Raw genomic sequence first — 21043 nt, 5'->3', positions numbered from 1 at the left:
GGTGGTCCTGAGGAAAACTGTCCCTGCCTGAAGAAGGATCCATGAGAAATAAACTGGTGAATGATGTTTTTTAAAGGCATGTCCAGCTTAAGCTGCAAACCAGTCATTTGTTTCCCAAACTGAGTACTTATTAGACTCTGTGTAGTTAAATCCTTTTTACTCCCACTTAAAAGTCCATTTTCTTACCCCCATGCAGTTATGGGCTTCCATTTAGACTTGAATTTGGGTTTTGAAACAAGCTTCATCGCTACCAAACCCAAAGGAAATCACAGAATTACAGAGAAGTGTTAGCCTGGCTCGTTTCATGTGAGACATAGAATAAAATCAGAACAAACTCACTATCAATCACACTGAAATCCGGCTGCCTACACTGAGCGCTGCTTCTGCTTTCATCTACGGGAGTGTTATCAGACCACCCAACCCACCACATGCCAAGGATGCTGAGTTTCACCTCCTGAAATGCTGCAGTTTGGGGGTGAGGAACAAAGTCCCTCTCCTCTCCCTTCTTATGGAGGAGATGGGAGAGTTGCAAAGCAGTTGCAAAGGTTCAGGAATCAAAACAAAAGGAGAAGTGGGGGGGGGGAGTTCTTCCGTATTCCTCTGATTTCTGAAAGCCTTGAAAATGTTGCCATGCTTACCTTGCAGAGTAATGTCACTGTGGGAGAAAGCATCCAGGCTGTGGAGTGCAGGTAAGATCTGGGATTGGGGTTTGCATTTCAAGAAAGGTGTGGAACAACGCAAAGGTGCAAACCAAGGCTCAGGAGAAGAAGCCATTGTCCCACACAGTGGTACCTGCAATACAGCTATGGGAAAGATCCTGTGGAAAGACCAAGCTCAATAGGTGTAAGATGATGTAAGGGATTTAGGGAAGCTTTCTCCAAGAACTGGAATAAAAGGCGTGAGAAGAGGGTGGGTTTACTGTGGAGGAGGTTCAGCATACATCCCTGGGAATAGGTTAGATGAGGAATGCAGCAAGTGCGCAGGCTAGGGAGGGATGGACTGGGCAGAAGCACAAGCTCCAGCCCAGGCATGGCTCAGGGGAGCACAAAGCATTTTGGCAAGGGGCCCCTCCCTGGGAGCCAAAGGGCAGAGCAGGGAAGCTTCCTTGCAGCCCAATTACCTCGGCAGCAATCTAAGAGATATTCCCATTGCCTGCGAAGCCATGTGCCAAGTCTGGTATTTGTTTGTGTCTGTGTTTATTTCTCAGAGTTTCTTTCTCTGCACCCCAGGGAACTGGCTGGATGCAAGCTCCGGCCTTCTCATGGAATAAGAATTAACTCCTGGATCTTGGCAGCACCAGGAGGAGAGCAGCTCCTGCTGAATTGCAGCCCAGCAAAAGTCCCACAGGCCACAAGACAACCAAAAAGCAAATGCAGTGTGCTTCCTATCTGTCAGGAGACCCAAAACTCCCCAGACTGACAGGTCTCTGTCCCATGGCATAGTGTTGCAGGGGGGCTTGCTGTGCTCCCACTACAGACAGCATCATCCAGGCCACTGTGAACTTGAAGGGCCCATGCTTCCCAGCCCTTTATCAAATCTGAAGGTGAATAGGGGAGCAAGAAACAAGGGTGAAAGGCGCAGTGCTGGCTCAGACACTGAAATGAAATGATTTGCCCAAGCCCAGTTTTCCACTGGGCTTTTAAATTCCTGAAGTAATTAAGATCTTCTGGTACAAATTGGTTTTGCTTCTCCCCTGCACCATGCCAACGTGCACGAAGGGAGGCTCCGACCCATCCTTACAGGGGATACTTCTGTTTGAAGATAGGGTGAGTAATGGCTGAAACACATCGGGACTTCAACGTTTTGGGGTAGTTTGGTAAAAAAAAAGTTCTTTCTCCCTTCCCCCAGTGGGGATGAACCAACATCAGTGCTTTGGGAAATGAATCGCTGCTCGTGGACTTCCTGCGTCCCTGCATCACACATTCCTGCCAGTGGTGAATCACACACAGCAGACATGGCACTTGCCCACAGCCATCCAGCCTGGATCTGGGGAAGTCTGGGCAGAGACAGGGTGGGGGGGAAAGTGACGTGAAGGGAAAAACCTGAGTCACTGAGAAAACAGGTCTGGAGGCTCCCAGGCTCATGGGACCTAAGCACTGCACATGCCTGAGCCACGTTAAGCCAGAGAGCTTGCTGCTCTATCCACTTTCCTGTTGTTGGCTATAGAGAAGGAAAATAGGCAGCTTTAGACATTTCAAAGACAAAATTCCAATGCACTGATGCACCTTATCATGGCCTTTCAATACCTTAAAGGGACCTAGAAGAAATCTGGAGAGAGGCTTTGAACAAGAGCCTGTAGAGACAGGACAAGGGGAATGGCTTTAACCTGCCAGAACAGGGGAGATTGAGATGAGCTCTTAGGCAGAAGCTCTTCCCTGTGAGGGTGCTGAGGCGCTGACACAGGGTGCCCAGAGAAGCTGTGGCTGCCCCATCCCTGGCATTATTCAAGGCCAGGTTGGACACAGGGGCTTGGAGCAACCTGCTCTAGTGGAAGGTGTCTCTGCCCATGGCAGGAGATTGGAACTGGGTGAGCTTTAAGGGTCCTTCCAACCCAAACCAGTCTGATCCTAAGGAACCTCAGGATTACCTTCTTGCAAGCAGCAGATGCTACAGGGAGGAGTGGGGCTGCAGACTTGAAATGCCAACTGCTCAGAGGCCAAACAGGGACTTGAGCAGCCAGGGCTGTTTAGCCAGCTCCATCTAGTAGCCTAAACCTCATTTTAAAGAGAGGTGGTCTCTGGAAGAACACAAGATCCATCTGATACGTAATCTAATCTTCTAATGACATTCACGGCATATAAACTGTTTTCCATGGAAACCTATCTGCAGGATGATATGCATGCCAGATGCCTTGACTTAATTAGCCCATATAATAGCCTTAGTTATGTTTAAACATCTGACCCATGCTTAACAAGACTGGGTACTTCAAAGCTGGGTGAATCATTTTTCATACCAGAGAAAAGGAACATCAGCAGAGCCAAATTTACAGCGGACATCCATTGATGTCCTGTCTGCCTGCCCAGTTACCAGCTTCACTGACCTTGGCAATGAATGTACCACCAACTAAGTCCTTTCCTTCAAACAGCAGGGTAGTGTTGCCCAAATTCCTACTGGATCCTTTAGAGGATCCCACGTGAAAGTACATCCAGCCAAGGCTGCCCAGCCAATCTGTGCCAGTTTGGAGTGATGTATACTCACCATGGTTCTGCAGCATTTTAAATGCTCTCTGCTAGGAAGCAAACACAAACCTGCAGCAGTTCACACCAGCACAGAGCTCCTTTCAGTGCTATGCAAGTCTAAATGCACAAATAACTTTTAACTGTCCTACTTTTTCTTTTGATAGCATAGCATTATGAGATTCGTATTTACCTGCACCCTTTGGCCTCTCTTGATGTGCAGACACACACAGAAAGTGAAGAATAAAGTTCATGCACCAGCAACGGGAACAGTAAAACTTCCTAGCATTGTTTGCATTGGCACAACGGGCTTTGCTGACATTTTGGCGTCACTTTTAGTCTACAATGCATTAAATATGTAGGGTTATCACTACACTGAAAGCTTATGGACTAATCCCAAAGTTCACTGAACACCCAGCAAGAACAACTCCCAGCAAGAGGGACCAGACACTGTCCCAGGCTACTGAGTTAAAACTGATTCTCAACTTCAAGATTTCACAGCTGGCCTTTAGGTTATAGCTCTGAATGATGAACGATTTGGACAGGACACCATCGTATTGTGTCATGAAGGCCATAAATCTAACACTGCCAAGTCCATCAAGTCCAAGGTGCCACCTCCAGGCTGGTGGCAGCCACCAACTAAGGCAAAGAAGAACTTCTGCTTTGATGCTTTGGCTTTAAGAAAGTTTGTACTACTGGAGGCTGGTAATTATAGGGACTGATCTCAGTAGTGGAGCTAGGGTAATTGGAAACTTCTGCTTTCCTAAGTAGTATTTATAGGAGGCTTTATGGGTTGCTTTGAGGAAGGTAAGGACTTGAACACCTTTAAACAACAAGAAAATCTTATAATACAGAAGCAAAATTCCTTTCCAGCTCAACAAGATGTATCTGGAGGTACACATCCAAGTGCTAGTGTTGAGATGTGAGGAAAATCACTGTTAGACAGCCACAAAGGTTTAAAGACTGCAGCATCTCGAGACTGAGCTGGGCTTTCCATTCCCCACAAGCTTTGGCCTACTCAGCAATAAAATGCTGCTTAGAGATGCCACCAGCACATCACCAAGGCTTCATCAGTCATCTGTGCAGGATGGCACCAAGCTAACATGCCCTGGACTGCTCTTCAGAGCATCTACCTGTTAGTCTTGGTGGTGTCCAAGAAAGCTCTGAAAACATGCTTGGGATCTACTACAGCACCCAGCCTTTAAGGTCATCCTAAGATGAAGGGGAAGCAAAGCGAAAGAGCTCTCATTTGAAAGAAAATAATGATTTAAACATTAATGTGATGTAGGTTCCATCTGAGATCAAGCTGCAGCTACCATTAGTCATTTGAAGAAACAAATCAAAAAATCAAATCAAATACTGCATCTACTGCATATAATGTCATAGAATAATGTGGATATGAATAAATGTAAGAGAAAACTTCCAGAAGCTGCTTACATACTGATACAAAATGCCCAAACTCCTGAAGTTTTCCCAAATTAAGACTTGCTGGTAAAAACTGTGTTTTGTGGGAAATGAAGTAAGGGATGATTCTATCATGACATTCCAACTGCAAACAAAAGCAGGCTCAGAAAGGCCAGAAATACCCACACAAAACCAGCAACAGCCATAAAAGCCATCACCCCACTCCCTGTGCCTCCTGAATCTTCCGTGCCTCCAACCAGCATCACAGCTCATGATGCTGTAAGAGATACCACACCATGGAGCTAACAGCCCTCAGTGCTTTTAAAGCAATTCCTTCATTTAACTTCCAATTTATGAAGGCATTTTCCCATCCTTCAAATCCCATTTGCTCTGAGGAAAGGCAGACCCTGCTTTGCAAAATGTTAAATAAATGGATGTCACCAAATTATTAGAATTAAAGGCAAGTGCAGAGTTGGCCAAGAGAATCATGGCTGGGAACCAGCTCCCAGAATTCCCTGAGCAGCTTTCAGATGGTTGTGGCAAGATGCCATGACAGAAACTCACCTCACCCTGGTATGTTTGGAAAAGCTAGAGAAAGTCTGTGCCATGGGGAAGGGACTGTGTACAGATCGTGCATCATCCTGCTACCTTCTAGGGAATGGCTGAAGACATGAATCAACCACCACGGTTGTCCTGCTGCACCTAACCCATCTTGGCTTTATTTTTCTCTCTGTCTTCCTAATGACAAAAGCATCCTATGGAAGTATTTGGGGATGTTTGGTGCTGGGGCTCACAGGTACACACTACCCACCACTGTTCCCTTCACATATGAAGCTTTTAGGCCAATTTTACTTGTGGTACCTCACAGACTTCACTGATGGAAAATGTGAACTTCCAGTATTTTTCCTGTAGATTTTACCCAGAGAAGCTGTGGCTGCCCCATCCGTGGCAGTATTCAAGGCCAGGCTGGACACAGGGGCTTGGAGCACCCTGCTCTAGTGGAAGGTGTCCCTGCCCGTGGCAGGGGTTGGAACTGGATGAGCTTTAAGGTCCCTTCCAACCCAAACCATTCACTGATTCTATGATGTTCATCACTGTGCTGGCACTTTCTTGGACTTTTTAGTACCTTTCAAGGAGAAAGGTCATGGCCCACGTGAGCTCTTGGTCAGGCACACTCTGGCTGGCCCATTTTCTGTTGGAAGGACTCATCATGCATTTTACAAACACCAGATGCTCAATGCTGGGAAAATAAAGCATACTTTCCAGTAAACAAAAGCAGATTCCATTTGCCTCTGAAGCATAAACAACACAAAAAAAGAAGAGTGAAAAAAGTGTAAAACAGAACAGTACAAATAGGTTTGGAGGGGGTGGGATATGCTGAAAGCAGCAGGAAATGCGTGTACCTGGAGCTGGCTTAGTGAGCTCTGCAGTGCAACTGCGCTCTGGAGGGCTGCAGCCTCCTTTTCCCTGTGAAGGGCTGGTGTGGGACCCTGTGTGTACTGCCCTGTCTCAGGCACAACACATGGACCTCTTCTTTTCCTTCCAGGTTGCAGGGGACAGAGAGCTCATCTGGGAGGGAAGAGAAGCCTGAAGGAGCTGACGGAGAACCAAAATGAAGTTAAACAAGCAGGGGCTTCCTCAGCAGCGGCTGGGGGAGTGGAAGCAAAGCATGCAAGAGGAAATGCTTTGAGACTGCCTGAGATTTACTGCAGCCTTGGTCGGTTCTCATAGCCCAGGGCATATAGTTGAGCATCAGACAGTGCAAGCCAAAGCCTCTCCTCTTCCTTGCTGCTGCAGGGAGGGGAACTCCACATTAGATGTTAAGATAAGATTAATGAGTGCAAGTAAGAAGGAAAATGTAGCAATGCCATTATGTAAACAATGGGCAGACTCACCTATAAGCTCTTTCCCCCCTCAGCCATACAGGAAGCTCAGTGAGAAGTGACCAGAAACCCCAGGCTTTCTACCCCAAGAGAAATAAGCAAGAAGAGGACAAGCTAACAGCATGCAAAATCACGGCTGGAGTCTAGCAGCCCTTTAAACAACTCCCTGTTTATCTTCCCGAGGTCTGCAGCTCAGACACACAGATCTCTCCCAACTGACAGTCAATCCCTTTGCTCTTTCTAAGCTGTGGCACAGAGATGCTATTGCTGACCCACTAGCCAGCAAGGTACCAACTTGGCGTGGCTACTGCGCAAGCCCGAGGGGAGATGGAGGCAGGAGGGAGATGCTTCCAAGCTCAAGGAATATCAAGGCTGGAGATGCTTTGCTTGTTTTGCTTTGTTTGTAATCACCCTAATTTCAACCGATTTGATGGTTTTCTTCCAGCTTAGGAGAAGCTCTCTTTTTGCCTTTAGAAGAAATGCTGGCAACATTTCCCAAGCGAAAAGAGCAGGAAGCCTAAAAATAGCAGGAATCCAGCCTTGGACTGGAAACAGCTACAGGGACTTCATCCTCAGGTACCTGCAATTCTCTACCACCCGTGCTTAAGGACACAAATTGGGTGCTGCAGATGGAGCCTGCACATCTGCTGACCCATAGGTAAGAGCAGCCATCAGAAATGCTTGAGCTTGGAGAGAGTTTTCCAATGACAACGCCAGGGGAAAAACAAAGCTGTTATAAGAATCCTGCTGAAAACGGTCCAGGGGAGGCAAGGCAGGAGTTAGCAATGGTGCAGCAACCCACTGCTCAGCCCCTGCCTGCCCCTGCCTGATGCAGGCAGCACGGTTCTCCGGCCCCCTCCAGTGGTCACAGGACATGCAGAGGAGCAGTGAGAGCCTCCAAGGCACGATTCAGGGTTTTGCAACTCCCGTGCATGCTCTTTGCTGCATAGAGCTGGACTCCTCCTCCCCAAGGCAAAGAGCCACGCTCCTGCATTGGTACATCTTTATCCAGCTACCCATGGATCCAGGCCCATTATAGACACCACCTATCTACTTTCAGATGTGACCTTGCTGCTCTACATTTTTCCCTGGGCAAAACCAGAGCACTGATTAGCACTTCTTGAAGTGGGACCCTGTCACCTCTGTTCTGTCCTGGGCCGATTTCCTCAGTGGGACACGTAGGACTAAAAAGGTGCTGTACCTCAAAGGCCAGTTTGGGTGTTAAAACTGCCTTACTTGACCCTCTGTGAGGATGCTGGTGCACTGGCACAGGGTGCCCAGGAAAGCTGTGACTGTCCCATCCCTGGCAGTGTTCAAGGCCAGGTTGGACAGGGCTTGGAGCAGCAACATTATATCTGGGTATCAGTTACCAGCATCTCATGCTCCGGAAATCCTCCATAGCAACAAAGACAAGAAGAAAGCCTCCATACAAAAAGACTGCTTTGGATCTGCTTTGCTCAGTCCAGATCTGGTTTGGTTCTATAAGCATTTGCCAAATCTTGTCATTCCCACCCCACCCAAGCTTACACACAATGCTTTGTATCTTACACACAAACATAGCAGGCATTCTTCAGTATAGGGGATGTACACACAATTAAACAGTTTAATTTCCCACCCATGGCTTCAGGATACTCATTTGTTACTCATGTTATGTGAGAACACGGAAAAGAACACCTTTACAGAAGAGAACACTTTGCTACATAGGAGGAAACAGTGAAGTCCAAGTTAAGGCAAAAATAAATACTGTTTATACAGTACAAAGACATACAATATGCACATGTAACTCAGATTTCATATTGGAAGACTTGTTTCTTCAGTTTAAAAGTACAGCGACAGCCAGAGCATGTAGGTTTTGGCCCTACAGGGCAGGATACGCAGGTCTATAAATAGCATGGATCTATTTTGAGATTCAGTATTATCTCCCTACAATGAAAATTCCAGATCTAAGTCTGTGCATTAAAGCACTTCACTCAGGCAAAGCTGGGTTTATGGAACTTCAGCAACCAACACCCACAGGGACTCACTCTAACAGTTGTCTTTGCACTTATGGCTTAATAGTATGAGCTGTCCCCTTGAGCTGGACTCCCTTCAGGTCCTCAAGACTGAAAGACCATCCAAGTTTAACACAGAGACCCATGCAGGAAGCACAGTCCCTCAGGTGGATGGGTCCAGCCAAAATGCCTCCTGCGCTTCAAAGCTTTGACTCTGCAAATGTCCAAGGGATTTATGAACTTTAAGCTTGCCTGCTAGTGGGTTGGGAGAACCATCTTTTGACCTGTGGATCAGAGATATCCATAGTCAGGGGAAGCCTTTGGGCTCCACATCAGATGGACTTGAAAATCCATATAGTCCTTTCAAGCTTGAGGTCAAAAGAACTACCCAGAGGCCAAAGTATTCTCCCCCCATCATGGCTTGACTTCACCAGTAGGACCTACAGAGGAATTCTGGCAGTACCAAGCATTGACTCTGCACATGGGGAGAGGATGCTCTTCACAGTTTCACTCACATGGAGTTAGCGTTCTGGAAGGGAGCACTGCTGCTAAACTGGTCAGGGTGCAATGGCAGGCTATCCATAAGCACACTGCAGGACAGCATCAGGCAAGGGCACAACAGTCAGCAAACCAAATGCTGAAGCATCTAGAATTAAAACTGTTAACAGCTCATCTGCAGAGCCTTGGCTTTAAGCTGTATCAGGCATTGAGCTAACTAAATTCTCTCAGTTTCCCTGGACCACCTTCTATCATTCACAGTGTATCTCATTCAGGTGGAGCCAGCTCTCCCCATCCTGCCACCTTCACCCAAAAGACACTAATGGGTACAAAACTAAGTCAAAAATCAAGGAGGAAAAAGGATCAAACCAAGGCAGCAGTTGAATGCCACTTTCTCAAGACAACCTACCTCCATTTCTGCCTCTAATACACTGGAGCTGGAAAGTATGGTCGGCCCGTGCTCCTGCAAAACATTATGGCTCTTCCAGCAAGGTGACAAGAGCCTTTACAACCTGTTTGCATCTCTCAGGCATGTTAACACTTCTATAAAGCAAGCGCACAACTCCCAGGCAACATGCTCATGGGCTGCCCTGGCCTCCAGCATGGTGAAAACCTAAACCATCTGCAAGCCTGAAAAGGAAACAGTGCAAAACTGCTGCCTTCTCACCTTGAGAGCATGCCTACAGCTACACAGCTTTGCCATTAGATCTCACCTGACAAGGGATGTAAAAGTACCATTTGCTTTAGCATCTAAGCACTGAATGTAACCATCACACTTTAGCCTGTTCCCAGCAGTGCAGATTTTGCCACCTTACACCAAAATCAGGGAGTCAAGCAATTTAAGGATCTTCCAGGCCTGGCCATGGAACTGGAGTAACAGGAAACAAGCAGGGGCTTGCCCTTCCTCCTCCTCTGAAAGCAGCTTCCAAAGGCACGTGTTCTTCAGCGGGTAGTAAAACATACCAGCAAGTCCATCACTGCTTATTAAACTCTATCCTTAATGCATCCCATAGTGGGAGGACAGGAAACTGAACCAAGTTTGCATTCATTTATACCTCTGGAAAAGAAAAAGCACATTTTCTAACTAGTATCAAGATCTATGGGGCAAGTCTTGAGGATTTGCTCCTCTAGTGTCAGCCAACGGCATTTGAAATCAAAATGCAAGGTAGCTTCAACAACCCCATTTCCCTCTTAATGCAGCAGGTCAAGGAGAAAAGTGATCAGACCAAATTCCATTCCCAGTGGGGCTCTTACTGTCCCTGCCATCCCATGCTTAACTCAGCTCTCAACAACAGGTCCCTATGCACTAATACCATACATGAAATAAATCCCCATCATCTTTAAAATCACTTCTGGAAAAACATCTGGCAAAGAAAATATTACCCCAAAAAAATCAACTAGGAAGCACTTGAATCAGTAAAGTAAAAGCAAACAGCAATTATCACCTGAGCATTTACCCCAGATCCTGAGGGACCATCATTTCTGTCCTTCTAAATTTGCTATTTTGACAATGTCTCCTATACAAGGAACTGGATGACCCTGAGATCCCTACAAAAGGTTATCAAGTCACTGAAGAGTGAGCCTATCCTGTGAACTTGTGACATGAAGGCAAACAGCAACGGAAATCAAAGAAGCCCAGGCTGCTGGGTGCAAGCACATAAACTCCTAACTCTTCAAGAAAAGACAAAAAGTCTTTTCCCTTTTCCATAATGCTGGTAGGAGCAGTATGAAAACAGAAAAACCTGTGAAGTGGATCTCGGAAGGTTTTCTCTGGTCCTACTGACATGGTAGGAGTCAGGTATAGGTAGGTATACAGTAAAAAGTAAGAAGGCTCTTCTATTTCTATGTGATGTGCATTACCAGCTACTTTACTGGGGCTTCAGTAACATCACCACAGCAGTATTGCAAGCAGGCAGTCTAGTGATCATTTTGGTGTCTTTTTCTTCCTAATAACACAGATACATTCACAGGTATTGCATCAACTACAATCCAGAACAGCAATAGAACCATTTAATTCAGCACCTCCTCCCTCCACTGCTGCTCTTGGTCAATCTCAAATATTCAAACCCATTTTACAGGGAGCAGAAGATGAGTTTAGGCATTGTTCTTCCAAAAAGCAGTCTAGCAATCTCCCAGGTTCACATGCTGTCATAGTCCTTGCCCCACCATCACTGCAGTAGGAATCACATCCCCACATCAGGCTGTGGAGCTATGAGTTCCCAGAGGTGAAACTATCTTTTCCTCTTCTCTTCACATCTGATCATTCGTGATATGGCAGCAGTCACAAGACTTGACACAGTCCCAGGCTGAGACCAGCCAACCCCTGCCTTATCCATTACAGTGCTGCAGGGAGAGCCAAGCTGCCACAGCAGCTCTGGTGCTCTGTAGAAGTGACTCAGACAGGATAGGATTACATATTCTGCTACTCTCCCATTTGTGTGATGAAGAGAGCCACCTTGCAGCAGAGCCACCTTGCAGCACGCAGATACAATTTTCCAAGTAACACCCAGCACTGGACAGGAAACGATGGGCTTCACACCATGAGGACAGAAGAAAATACACCAGGTTTTACAGCAGCAACCACAAACTTCATACAGAAGATGAAAGGTCACGTACTGATGGCAGAAAGAGAACAGTGCTCTTGTAAAACCTTCACTATGGTGAGGAGAAACTCCCCTGTACACTATAGGAAGAGGAAAGACACTTCCCCATGCTGAGACGCAAGGTGTGTGTAACAGAGATCAAGAACAGAGGTAGAGTCATAACAAACAGACATATGCTAACCGCTATAGGATGTATTGTATTTGCTCATGTAACAGCCACAGACGCTTACCGGCCTTAGTGCCCAACCAGTTGCAAACAAGGGATCACCAGTGAGATAATCAGTAGCTTAAGAACAGACACACAAAATCACTGCACCCTAAATGTTGAGGGGAAAATCACAGGGGCAGGGAATTATGTGCACTCCATGAGCACCACAGTGTTTCACTGTGAGGGAAGGGTTAGGATTGGCATCTGGCTTTATCAGCGCACTCATTTACTGAATCAAACTGTCCCAGAAAGCAGCCAGTTGCCCTTTAACTGTGTTCATGAAGTAGAAACTGTTTAATGGGGTCTGGGACTGGAAGGCTATGGATCAGATCCAGCCGGGATTTGCCAAGTATTCTTCGTACAGCTATGCGGCAGAGAGACAAGAGGCTCCGGGTACGGCCTGCAAGGAAGAAAGAGAACAACTATTGAGGCTCAGAGAAAGGGCTAACAGTGTGTAAACTGTGCTGAGCTCTGGCTGACAGCTGAGGAGTCATTTACTCCATCCATACTACACAGCAACATGAAGGTAGTGCTGTGAGCAGAGCATGCACAGATTCCCCCCAGAGGAGGCCAAAGCCATGGAGCAATGAGCCCCCACACAAGCAGTGTGGAAGGGCATGCTGAAGGCTGCACGGGGTTGTGACCATGGAGCCAGTGTCTGCACGAGAGGGTTCAAGAGATCACTGCCAAATCCACACCAAGGGAGGCTGTGGGAGGCTTTATGCTATTCAGATTGTTTTAAGATGACATGGACTTTATTTCTGCTCTAAATCACCCCCTTGGGAAACAACAGCATTGATGGCCAGCTTAGGCCTTCCACCAACATTCTTTTGATGGCTTCTTTTCAGCTCACAGAGAGCTCTTCCAGCACAGAGACATCCACATTGGTGGTGTCCATGTTGATTCAGGACCTCCAAGGCACCACTACATTATCCTGCATGCTCTACCTGAGGAGTCCCATTTGCCTCCTAAACCCAGGCTTAATGGAAACCATGTGCTGCAGCTCATGTGTGCCTCTTCCCAGCAAAAGTCCAAGCAATCTGAAAAAACAGGCACGTGCAAAGCTGAATAACTTGGAGCTGGGGGTTGTATCCCACAGCCTGAATCCCTTGGAAAATTCCTGCTGAGTTCAGGAGGGAAACTCCACTTCCGAGATGGTGCAAAGTCCTGGCCTTCACCAGCTGAGCCTGGTAGTTTTATGAGGTGCTGCCCTTGCTGGAACAAGGACGCACACTCTACTGGTGTTGCTTTTGTCATAAGAAGAAAGAAACAGCAGGTAAACTTAGGCATGATCAGGTCTGAGACTCTGGTTTACTTCTTTTGTAACCCATTTGCTTCCCAGAGGATGTGAAATTCCAAACCCCAGCTTTTTCACACCTTTTTCCACCACCATCCTGCCACTTGCTATCACCATTTGTGGCTTCACTGCCCAAGCAGCCTGTCCAGATACACCTCTTGGGTCCCTCCCCATGCAGAGCACAGGGTTATCCAAGAACAGTGAGGGTACACCTGCATGGCTTCGGAGAACTGGATGTTGTTGGATATGCCATAACCTGCCTGTGGTCTACAGATCCAAAGCCCAGCTCTGACAGGTCCATGCTGCCTAAACCTTGCTGAGGACATGGTTAGGCAATGGAAAAAGGAGCTGGGAGAAAGATAAAGTTACAAACTGCTGCAAGAGGCACTGTTGGTAGCTGAAGGACTCAAGAGGGAGGAAACTACCACATGAATGCACCAAATGCAACAGGAGAAAACCAGCTGGCTGGAGGCTCATGGGGAAGCCACTGGGTTGAGTCATCAATGCTGGGAGAGCATCAGCTCAGCAACAACAAGGATCCGTGCCAGGGAGCCACAGAGGCCAGCCCCATAGTCCTGTCCTGCTTGATGCCTGCCTGGCCAGCAACAGCTCTAGGGGAGCTGTATCAGAGGTGGTGAAGCCATCCACACTTTGCTTAACAGCTTGTTAAAGTCCAGTTATCTTTTAAGTTAGGTATAATCTGTTTACACCACCTTTTTGCCGAACAGACCCAAAAGAGGATGCTACCACCTGAACAGCTCCTAACTCCCAAATAAACTCTCCAAAGAACTCTCCTGAATCCAGAGCGAGACAGAACCAGACTTCAGTAAATCAAAGCTACTTACCCCTTGCTTCTTTAAACACCCGCAGAGCCTCAGGGTTGACTTTAACCCTTCCTGTGGATTCGACTCCCAAGGCCTCCACTTTCACCAGGTTCAGATTGGCTCCAAAGTCAATCAAAAGGTGCACGAATGCCGCTTCACAGCCATGCCGCAGGACAGCGTCCATCACACACACTGGGGAGCCCCGGGAGAAGCCTTGGATGTTAATGGGCCCACAGCAGTTAAAATCTGGGTTGGCTCCAGCCTGGAGCAGCAGCTGGAAGCACTGGAGGTTGTGGTAGGCAGCACTGATGTAGAGTGGGCAGACCACCAGCGTGGTTAGGGGCCGCAGGGACAGGCTGGGGCTCTGTGAAGGGAGGTGGTGATTCACATCCACATCTGCACCATACCTGGTTGGAAAAGAAGAGAGCAGAGGTTTGGAAACAAGGCCAACAGCACCACAACTGCAGCCCAAAATGGCAAGAAGTAAAGCCAAAGAGTGAGCACCCTGCCTGTCTTTGGTACCTCTGGAGCCCACCACCCAAGTACCATCCATACCTACCCTCAGATGGGCCTGGTGGGGCTTCTGAGTGGTGATGCTGTATCCAGCATGGTCTGATCTTCAAGAAGCAAAGCTGTTTCTCTGCCCATAACAGCTGAGGCTTCAGAGGGAGGAGGAGCAGCTGTGAACATCTTTCCCTGCCCTCCTGAAGGACTGGCCAAACACGGCCTTGGCACAAGGGATGGCTCAGCCCTAAGCCAGCACCACGTAATGCTGGATGCTAGTGAGCTGGCTGGGGAGCAAGGATGCTTCCAAATTACCCAGTTGAAGAGATGCAGTGAAATAATTTCCCCACCAGGCTAAAACAGGCCAAAAAGCAATACAGACAATCGATCTGACTGTCACAAATAGCACGGAAATGGAAACAGAAATCTGTGCTCAACAGCAACACATGTATGTCACAATCCCGCTCCCAAAGGAACTAGGGCATTTGGAATACCATCAGAAATCCCTTCAGGGAGTCAAAAAGAGGCCTTTTCCCTAGTATTCAGCTCAGAAAACTGGAAGAACACAAAATAATGGCATCAGGCCCTCCCCTGTCTGCATCCATCCTGCACAGCTCCATTCACAGGCTATACATTGTACTGGATACCACACAAGAGATTACAGCTCACTCCAGGAGTTGCAGGGGGGACCCCCAGGAGCTGCAGCACCAAACCTCCCAAGCTTTTTGCCATGTCCTACCCCACAGAGAAACTCACATCCTGTGTCTTTGCCATGGGCTTGGGCTTGCAAAATGCCATGTGAGCAGGCTAAAGCCCCGCTCAATGGCCATGAGTATCATCACGAAACAGAAGCAGTGCCCATAGCATACTTCTTTTCAGTAAGTACAGATGGCACCAAGTTGTGAACAAGCAGAAAAGAGGGCTTAATGGCTTTGGTTCTTTTCATTTTGTTTTTTGTAGGAAGTGAAGAATGCGGTCAAACAAATGGGAGCAAAAAAGGCCAAGTGCTGCTCTCTGGCAAAGCAATTTGGAAAATGGCAATGCTGCAGAAAGAAGAGACAGCAGAAATAAGCATTTCTTTTCCCCAGGCTGGGTAACACCCAAGCAATGGGGACACTATGTCCACCTACTTCATATGCAGCTTGGATGGGAAGGAGGTGGAAGACACACAATCCCCTCAGGAGTAGCTGGTTTTAATTGCAGCACCAAGATCAGGCAAAGCCCTGTCCCTTCTCCCCACAGAGGGATAAAAACCTCCTTCACTCACCAGTCCCCCACCCAAAACTAGACTTTTCTGTCTTCCTAGATAGCATTCTAGTCCTCTCTGCAGTTAATAAAGCAAATAAGGAAACCACCTGGGCACAAATCCTGACTCAAGGCAAGCACAGCCTAAGGAGGGGCTGGTCCCCATCCAGCAAACACTTAACCAAATGCTTCAATTCTGAGGATGGGAACAGTCTCATTTAAGTGAAGCACACTCAGAACAATGCCTAAGGAAACTTGTCTAAGAGCTGCAAAGGACATGCAGTGCATTTTCACCCCAACAAGCAAGATCTCCCAAGCATGAACATCTTGGCTGAGATCTCAGGAGACTGGTAGGGCCACTGCTTCCTATGGCCATGATCCTGACGAGACAGCAGATATCCCTTTGGGTTCTTTTTTTCCCACTATTGTCATCAAAATTCCCAGTGGAAACCCTCAAGCCAAAGCAAAATACAGAGCTCAACATGCACCTGAGGCAGCAGGGCCATTTGTCAGGTCTCTTTTTCACTGTTTTAGTGTGGCAAAAGGGCCCTCTCACCCTTAATCCTTCATAATGAGGTCAGCCCTCAATCATACTGCAAGTATAGTGCAACAGTCCAACCTCACGGCATGATCACATCACAAGCTGTTAAAAAAGTAATCTCTATACCTTGGCAATCTAACCATAAATACTTCCACCAGCCATGTTAAAAAGCAGATCACCATCCCATAGCTACAAGTGTATTTACTATTCATGGATACAGTTTCACCTCTTGCATGGGTAGCTGGTTCAGCAATTATAGGAGTATCCAGGAATCCTGATTGTGCTACCATATGATTAACAAAGAGATGAACTAGGTGATGTTTAGACACTTGCAGCAAGCCTGGCTGGGTTGGGCTTTCTCTTTAGGACTTAGGAGGGTTTCTGGAGTTGAATATGCTGAAATATTTCCTTCTATCCCAGTAAAAGTGTCTTCCTCATTGCATCCCCTCTGCCAAAGCCTTTGAGAGCAACATCTTACAATTCTCCAAGTGAGCTCTGCAACAACAGACTGCATTTGAAAGTAAGCAAATCTGAAGAGATCTGTGAAATCCATCCTCCAAGATACTTGAAATTGTGGGCAATCTGACAATTTGGTATTAGCTTAGCAGCTTTGGGAGAGACATTGTCTAATAAAAACACATTGGACAAACTCCAGTTCATTTTTAAGCCTGAAAGTGTTCCAAACTCTTGCTTTTAATATTGCTGGCAAGGTATCCCTAGGAGTAGACACATAAATCAATGCATCAGCTCTCCCTTGTGCTGCTGAAACACCATTTGCTACATTTCACTCTGCCTTAGCAGATATCTCAGGGCAGATTCTTGGGAATGCAGCATGGGAGCTGAAGCCTGTACTGACAAGCACATGGCAATGGGGACATCCTTCTCTCAGCTTGAGAAAGGAAAGAGGAGGGGGGACCATCTCCCCTTCTTTCTACTTGCAGCTTCCTTAAAGCTGCACTTGTAGGAAAATTAACTTCCCCACAAGCAAAAAGGAGAGGAGAAAATCCCCAAGTAATTTGAAATGTTGCTATTCAAACCCTTTTAGTTGCTATTTTCTAGCCTCTGTGGTCACTGAAGGGGTTTCTTGGACAGCATTTCTGTGGGAATCCAAACACTCTTTCTTCTATTATTTCTTTCTACAACCTGTATTTTCCCCTGATGCTCCCTTAGTATTTGGTGTCAACAGCCCATTTAGTCCCTTATACAAAAAACTTCCAATTTAGAAGAAAGGAAGTATCACAGCACACCACAGAGGAAGAAAAGTCAAGTTCACACAGCCTGCTGCTACATCCTGAGCACTGCTGGTGCTACAGAGAAACTTTCCTGAGGGATGGATGGTCACCAGTCACTCACCACCCAAATCTAAGGTTACTGTTCATGACCTTATAGTGATGGCCATCCCTCTCTGCCTCAGAGGTGCCATCCCGTCAATGAAGCTGTGCATCAGATGTCTAGCAAGGGGAGACTGAATCAGATGCCACAGAGGGCATCATAATGATGGGCAAACACCACGCAGGCAGCAATAGCCAGTGCCAGTGACAAACACCTCCTAAGGGCTGAAAATGGTCAGAGCAGCAGAGCTAAGCAAAGGAGAGATTTGTTTCCAAACACTTTTTGTTCACTGGGAGATCCACTTCACTCATAAATTCAGCCATGACATGGAGCTGGCAGTCAAGATAAGAGTTGGGAGGAAGATACTTTGAACAGTTTGGATCTGACTGAATAGTGGATGGTGGGCTCAGAAACAGAAATTCCTCTCCTGGGCTTCGTCCTAGGAGAACTGACATGGGAGGCACAGAGCAGGGCACAGACCTGTTGCCAGGGCCAATCAATGGGGAATACAAGGATGTCCTTTTGGGTACCTCTCCATCCTCTCACCCTGTCTGTCACTTAGTGAGCTTCACTAGGCCTGTGGAGACACTGGGCATGCAAGGAGGGAATGGATGAGCCCCATGGGGGAAAAAGTTCCCAGCGAAAGAGGAGCGAGGTAGAGTCACCTACCTCCAGCATGTACCTGAGCTCTCACCTGATCAGCTCCTGAAGGATGTCTGCACGGCCCACACGTGCCGCGTGGTAGACAGGGGTGCTGCGGTGGTGTCTGCTGCCATTGGGGTCAGCCCCAGCTTCCAGGAGGATCTTAGCACACTCAAGGTGCCCGTTGACCACAGCTACGTAGAGGGCTGTCTGCCCCTTCACATCCACCAGGTCGATCTCAGCCCCTTTGCGAAGGAGGAAGTCCACGCAGGGCCCATGGCCGGCAGTGGCAGCGATGCGCAGGGGCGTGCAGGGCAGCCAGCCACAACACCACACCGACTTCTCGTTGATCCGGCTGCATTGGAGGGGGACAACATTCCATCAGAGGAGCCCTCCTGCTGCCTACCAGCACCCCACCTCCTCCAGCCCCCAAAGAGGATCTGGGAGAACCCAAACTGCTCCCATGAAGCTTTTCCTGCCCATTTTGGGCACTTCAGAGCAGTCCTGAAAAGCTCCTGCCGACAACAGAAGGCTACGCCATAGTGCCTGGGAGACAGGCTTTATGGCAGCTCGGCTGCACATATGCACAGTGAGGGCAAACCCTGCATCAAAACACAGTGAAAATTATCAATAAACAAGTAAGATAATCCCTTTTTACAGGGAAATGTCCCATATCAGCAGCAACCAAGCTGGGGATCATAACCATTTAATTCAAGCTGCTCCAAAGGGGACACAAAGTCATTAAAGCAGCAGGGAAACAGCAAGAGGATATAGGAAGGAAAGAAACAGCGCACGGAAATGCAGGCATACATACATGTCACACTGCCAGCAACATCCACATGCAGCCAGGCACCACGGCATGACAAACACGAATCCAGGGAAACCTAGCCCTGCCAGCAAGCAGCAAAGTGGAGAGATGCAGCAATCCCCATCTGAACAGGAGGCCATTAGCATCCTCTCTGGGTGGGTGTATTGGCATAAGAGCCTTTTCCAGGTTATTGGAAGAGATGGATCTGGCTGGCAGCTGCTTAATCCCTCTGAAATAACCTGCATTAGCCTTTATGATCATGCAGATCTCAGGTTAGCCCTAAAAGTCCCATAAGCATCTAGCCCTCACTCCAAAATTCTCTGCAAATCACTGCCAGTACCCTATGAACAGAAAGGAAGGGATTTCTTTAAGGCCAACATAGGCTGGTGAAAATGCTCTTTAGCCAGCACAGCAGTGGATGTGCTCTTCTGGCTCACTCCATGAGCCCATATAACGGGTACAGAACAAAGCAGTTTCTGTACAGTGTGCTTACGGAGTTTGCCATGACAGCAATCCCACAGCTGGGGCTTTTTCAACCATGCCAACGCCTCATCTTTCAAGTCTTATGATAAAAGTGCTCCCCTTTAACTTTGGAGGTGTGGGGATGACCACCCCACACACACCCTCAAAGAAGCCACTTCACTCACTCCATCAGCTGTGTGATGGTGCTGCAGCCTCCAGCCCTCCTCCTCCCACCCAATATTGCTTTTCCTGCAAGGAAGGTCAACCTGTCCCTGCTGCCACAGGGTTTTTATGTGATATGGGACAAAATAAGGCAAAAATCTCAAATCAGGGGTCCACAGGAAATCTGGGCTGGCAAGAAACCTCGAGAGGCTTTGGACAAGGGCCTGTAGGAACAGGACAAGGGGAATTAACCTGCCAGATGGGAGACTGAGGTGAGCTCTTAGGCACAAATTCTTTCCTGTGAGGGTGCTGAGGTGCTGGCACAGGGTGCCCACAGAAGCTGTGGCTGCCCCATCCCTGGCAGTGTTCAAGGCCAGGCTGGACACAGGGGCTTGGAGCAACACAGTGGAAGGTGTCCCTGCCTGTGGCAGGGGGCTGGATGAGCTTTAAACTCCCCCTCAACCCAACCCAGTCTGTGGTATTAAACACCCCATCTGCCCAGGGGCAGAAAGAGGGGCTGCCTCATTCTCACTTCTGCTGAAAGGACACTTTTTTGAGGCTGGGAGACATTCTGCACTCAAACCAGCTTTTTTTCTCTGTGGTGCAGGTAAATTCATTAACTATCCCCATGGTGGCAGACTTTGCATTGGGCAGATTTTATAACATTGGGTGTTTCGGTTTTATATTCGATTTTAATCCCTTTTGCATGTTTCTTCCATCATACACAAGCCCCCATTTCTCATAGTATGACATTCCTCTGATCTGAAAGGAATCAGAGGACATGCACACTCACAAAGCAGCTCAAGATTTACCTCCTTGGAGATCACAGAGGGATGACTGTGGGGGGCAAGCAACGCACACTCCCATCCTAACACCCATCCCTGGCAGTTTTCAAGGCCAGGTTGGACACAGGGGCTTGGAGCAACCTGCTCTAGTGGAAGGTGTCCCTGCCCGTGGCAGGGGTTGGAGCTGGATGAGCTTTAAGGTCCCTTCCAGCCCAGCCCATGTGTTTCTCTGCGCAGGACACCTCCCTCACCTTTGGAAGCTCTCCTCCTGCAGCAAGCTCTTGAGGGTGGGCAGGTCCCCCACGTAGGCCGCGTCGTGCAGCCGCGTGTCCTCGCAGTGCTCGAGGGGGTGGTCGCAGAACTGCTCCCGCAGCCACTCCTTCAGGTTACGACCTGCGCTGGAGAGAGACCGGGGAGGGGGGGGAAGCCAGGCTGAGCCCTACCCCGGGGCGACGAGCTGGGGGTCCCATCCCCCGGGAGGAGCCCCTATCCCCCACGTTACCTGCCTGCCCGCCTGAGGCAGCGGGCGGATCCCCGCCCTCCGCCATCTGCCCCCAGCGCCGCCGGCTCAGCTGGGCCCGCCCTCCCTCCGGTCCCCCCCCTCCCGCCACCGCCCGCCCTCCCCGGGCCGGCCTGATTGGTGCCTGCCGGCCACGCGGCTTCCTGCCTCCGCGTTAA

At 48.3% G+C, this 21043-nt stretch overlaps 1 protein-coding gene across 1 annotated transcript; it reads right to left on the bottom strand.

The window, feature by feature from the left end:
• Positions 1-11732: 11732 nt before the first annotated feature.
• Positions 11733-20961, bottom strand: ASB1 (ankyrin repeat and SOCS box containing 1). The gene is made up of 5 exons (XM_062642415.1): positions 20868-20961; positions 20617-20758; positions 18201-18503; positions 13906-14291; positions 11733-12163 (listed from the first exon to the last, which is right to left on the bottom strand). Exons 1-5 carry the CDS (start codon positions 20911-20913, stop codon positions 12030-12032), a joined length of 1011 nt encoding a protein of 336 aa, XP_062498399.1. The 5' UTR covers positions 20914-20961; the 3' UTR covers positions 11733-12029.
• Between the last annotated feature and the right edge of the window lie 82 nt (positions 20962-21043).

The sequence above is a fragment of the Pezoporus occidentalis genome, unplaced genomic scaffold (assembly GCF_034315485.1).
Source record: "Pezoporus occidentalis ecotype Australia unplaced genomic scaffold, CSIRO_AGI_Poc_V1 ctg118, whole genome shotgun sequence".
Lineage (NCBI taxonomy): Eukaryota > Metazoa > Chordata > Aves > Psittaciformes > Psittacidae > Pezoporus > Pezoporus occidentalis.
Note: the sequence above shows the minus strand (reverse complement) of the source record. Positions and strands in the feature narration are given on the sequence as shown.

Bases quoted from the DNA above. Each gene is read 5' to 3' on its own strand.
- ASB1 (XM_062642415.1), bottom strand. From the start codon at position 20,913: ATGGCGGAGGGCGGGGATCCGCCCGCTGCCTCAGGCGGGCAGGCAG. The intron at 18,504-20,616 runs GTGAGGGAGGTG...CCTCCAATGCAG, and splicing joins CAGGAGGAGAGCTTCCAAAG to CCGGATCAACGAGAAGTCGG. The intron at 12,164-13,905 runs GTAAGTAGCTTT...TCTTCCTTGCAG, and splicing joins GGTGTTTAAAGAAGCAAGGG to GCCGTACCCGGAGCCTCTTG.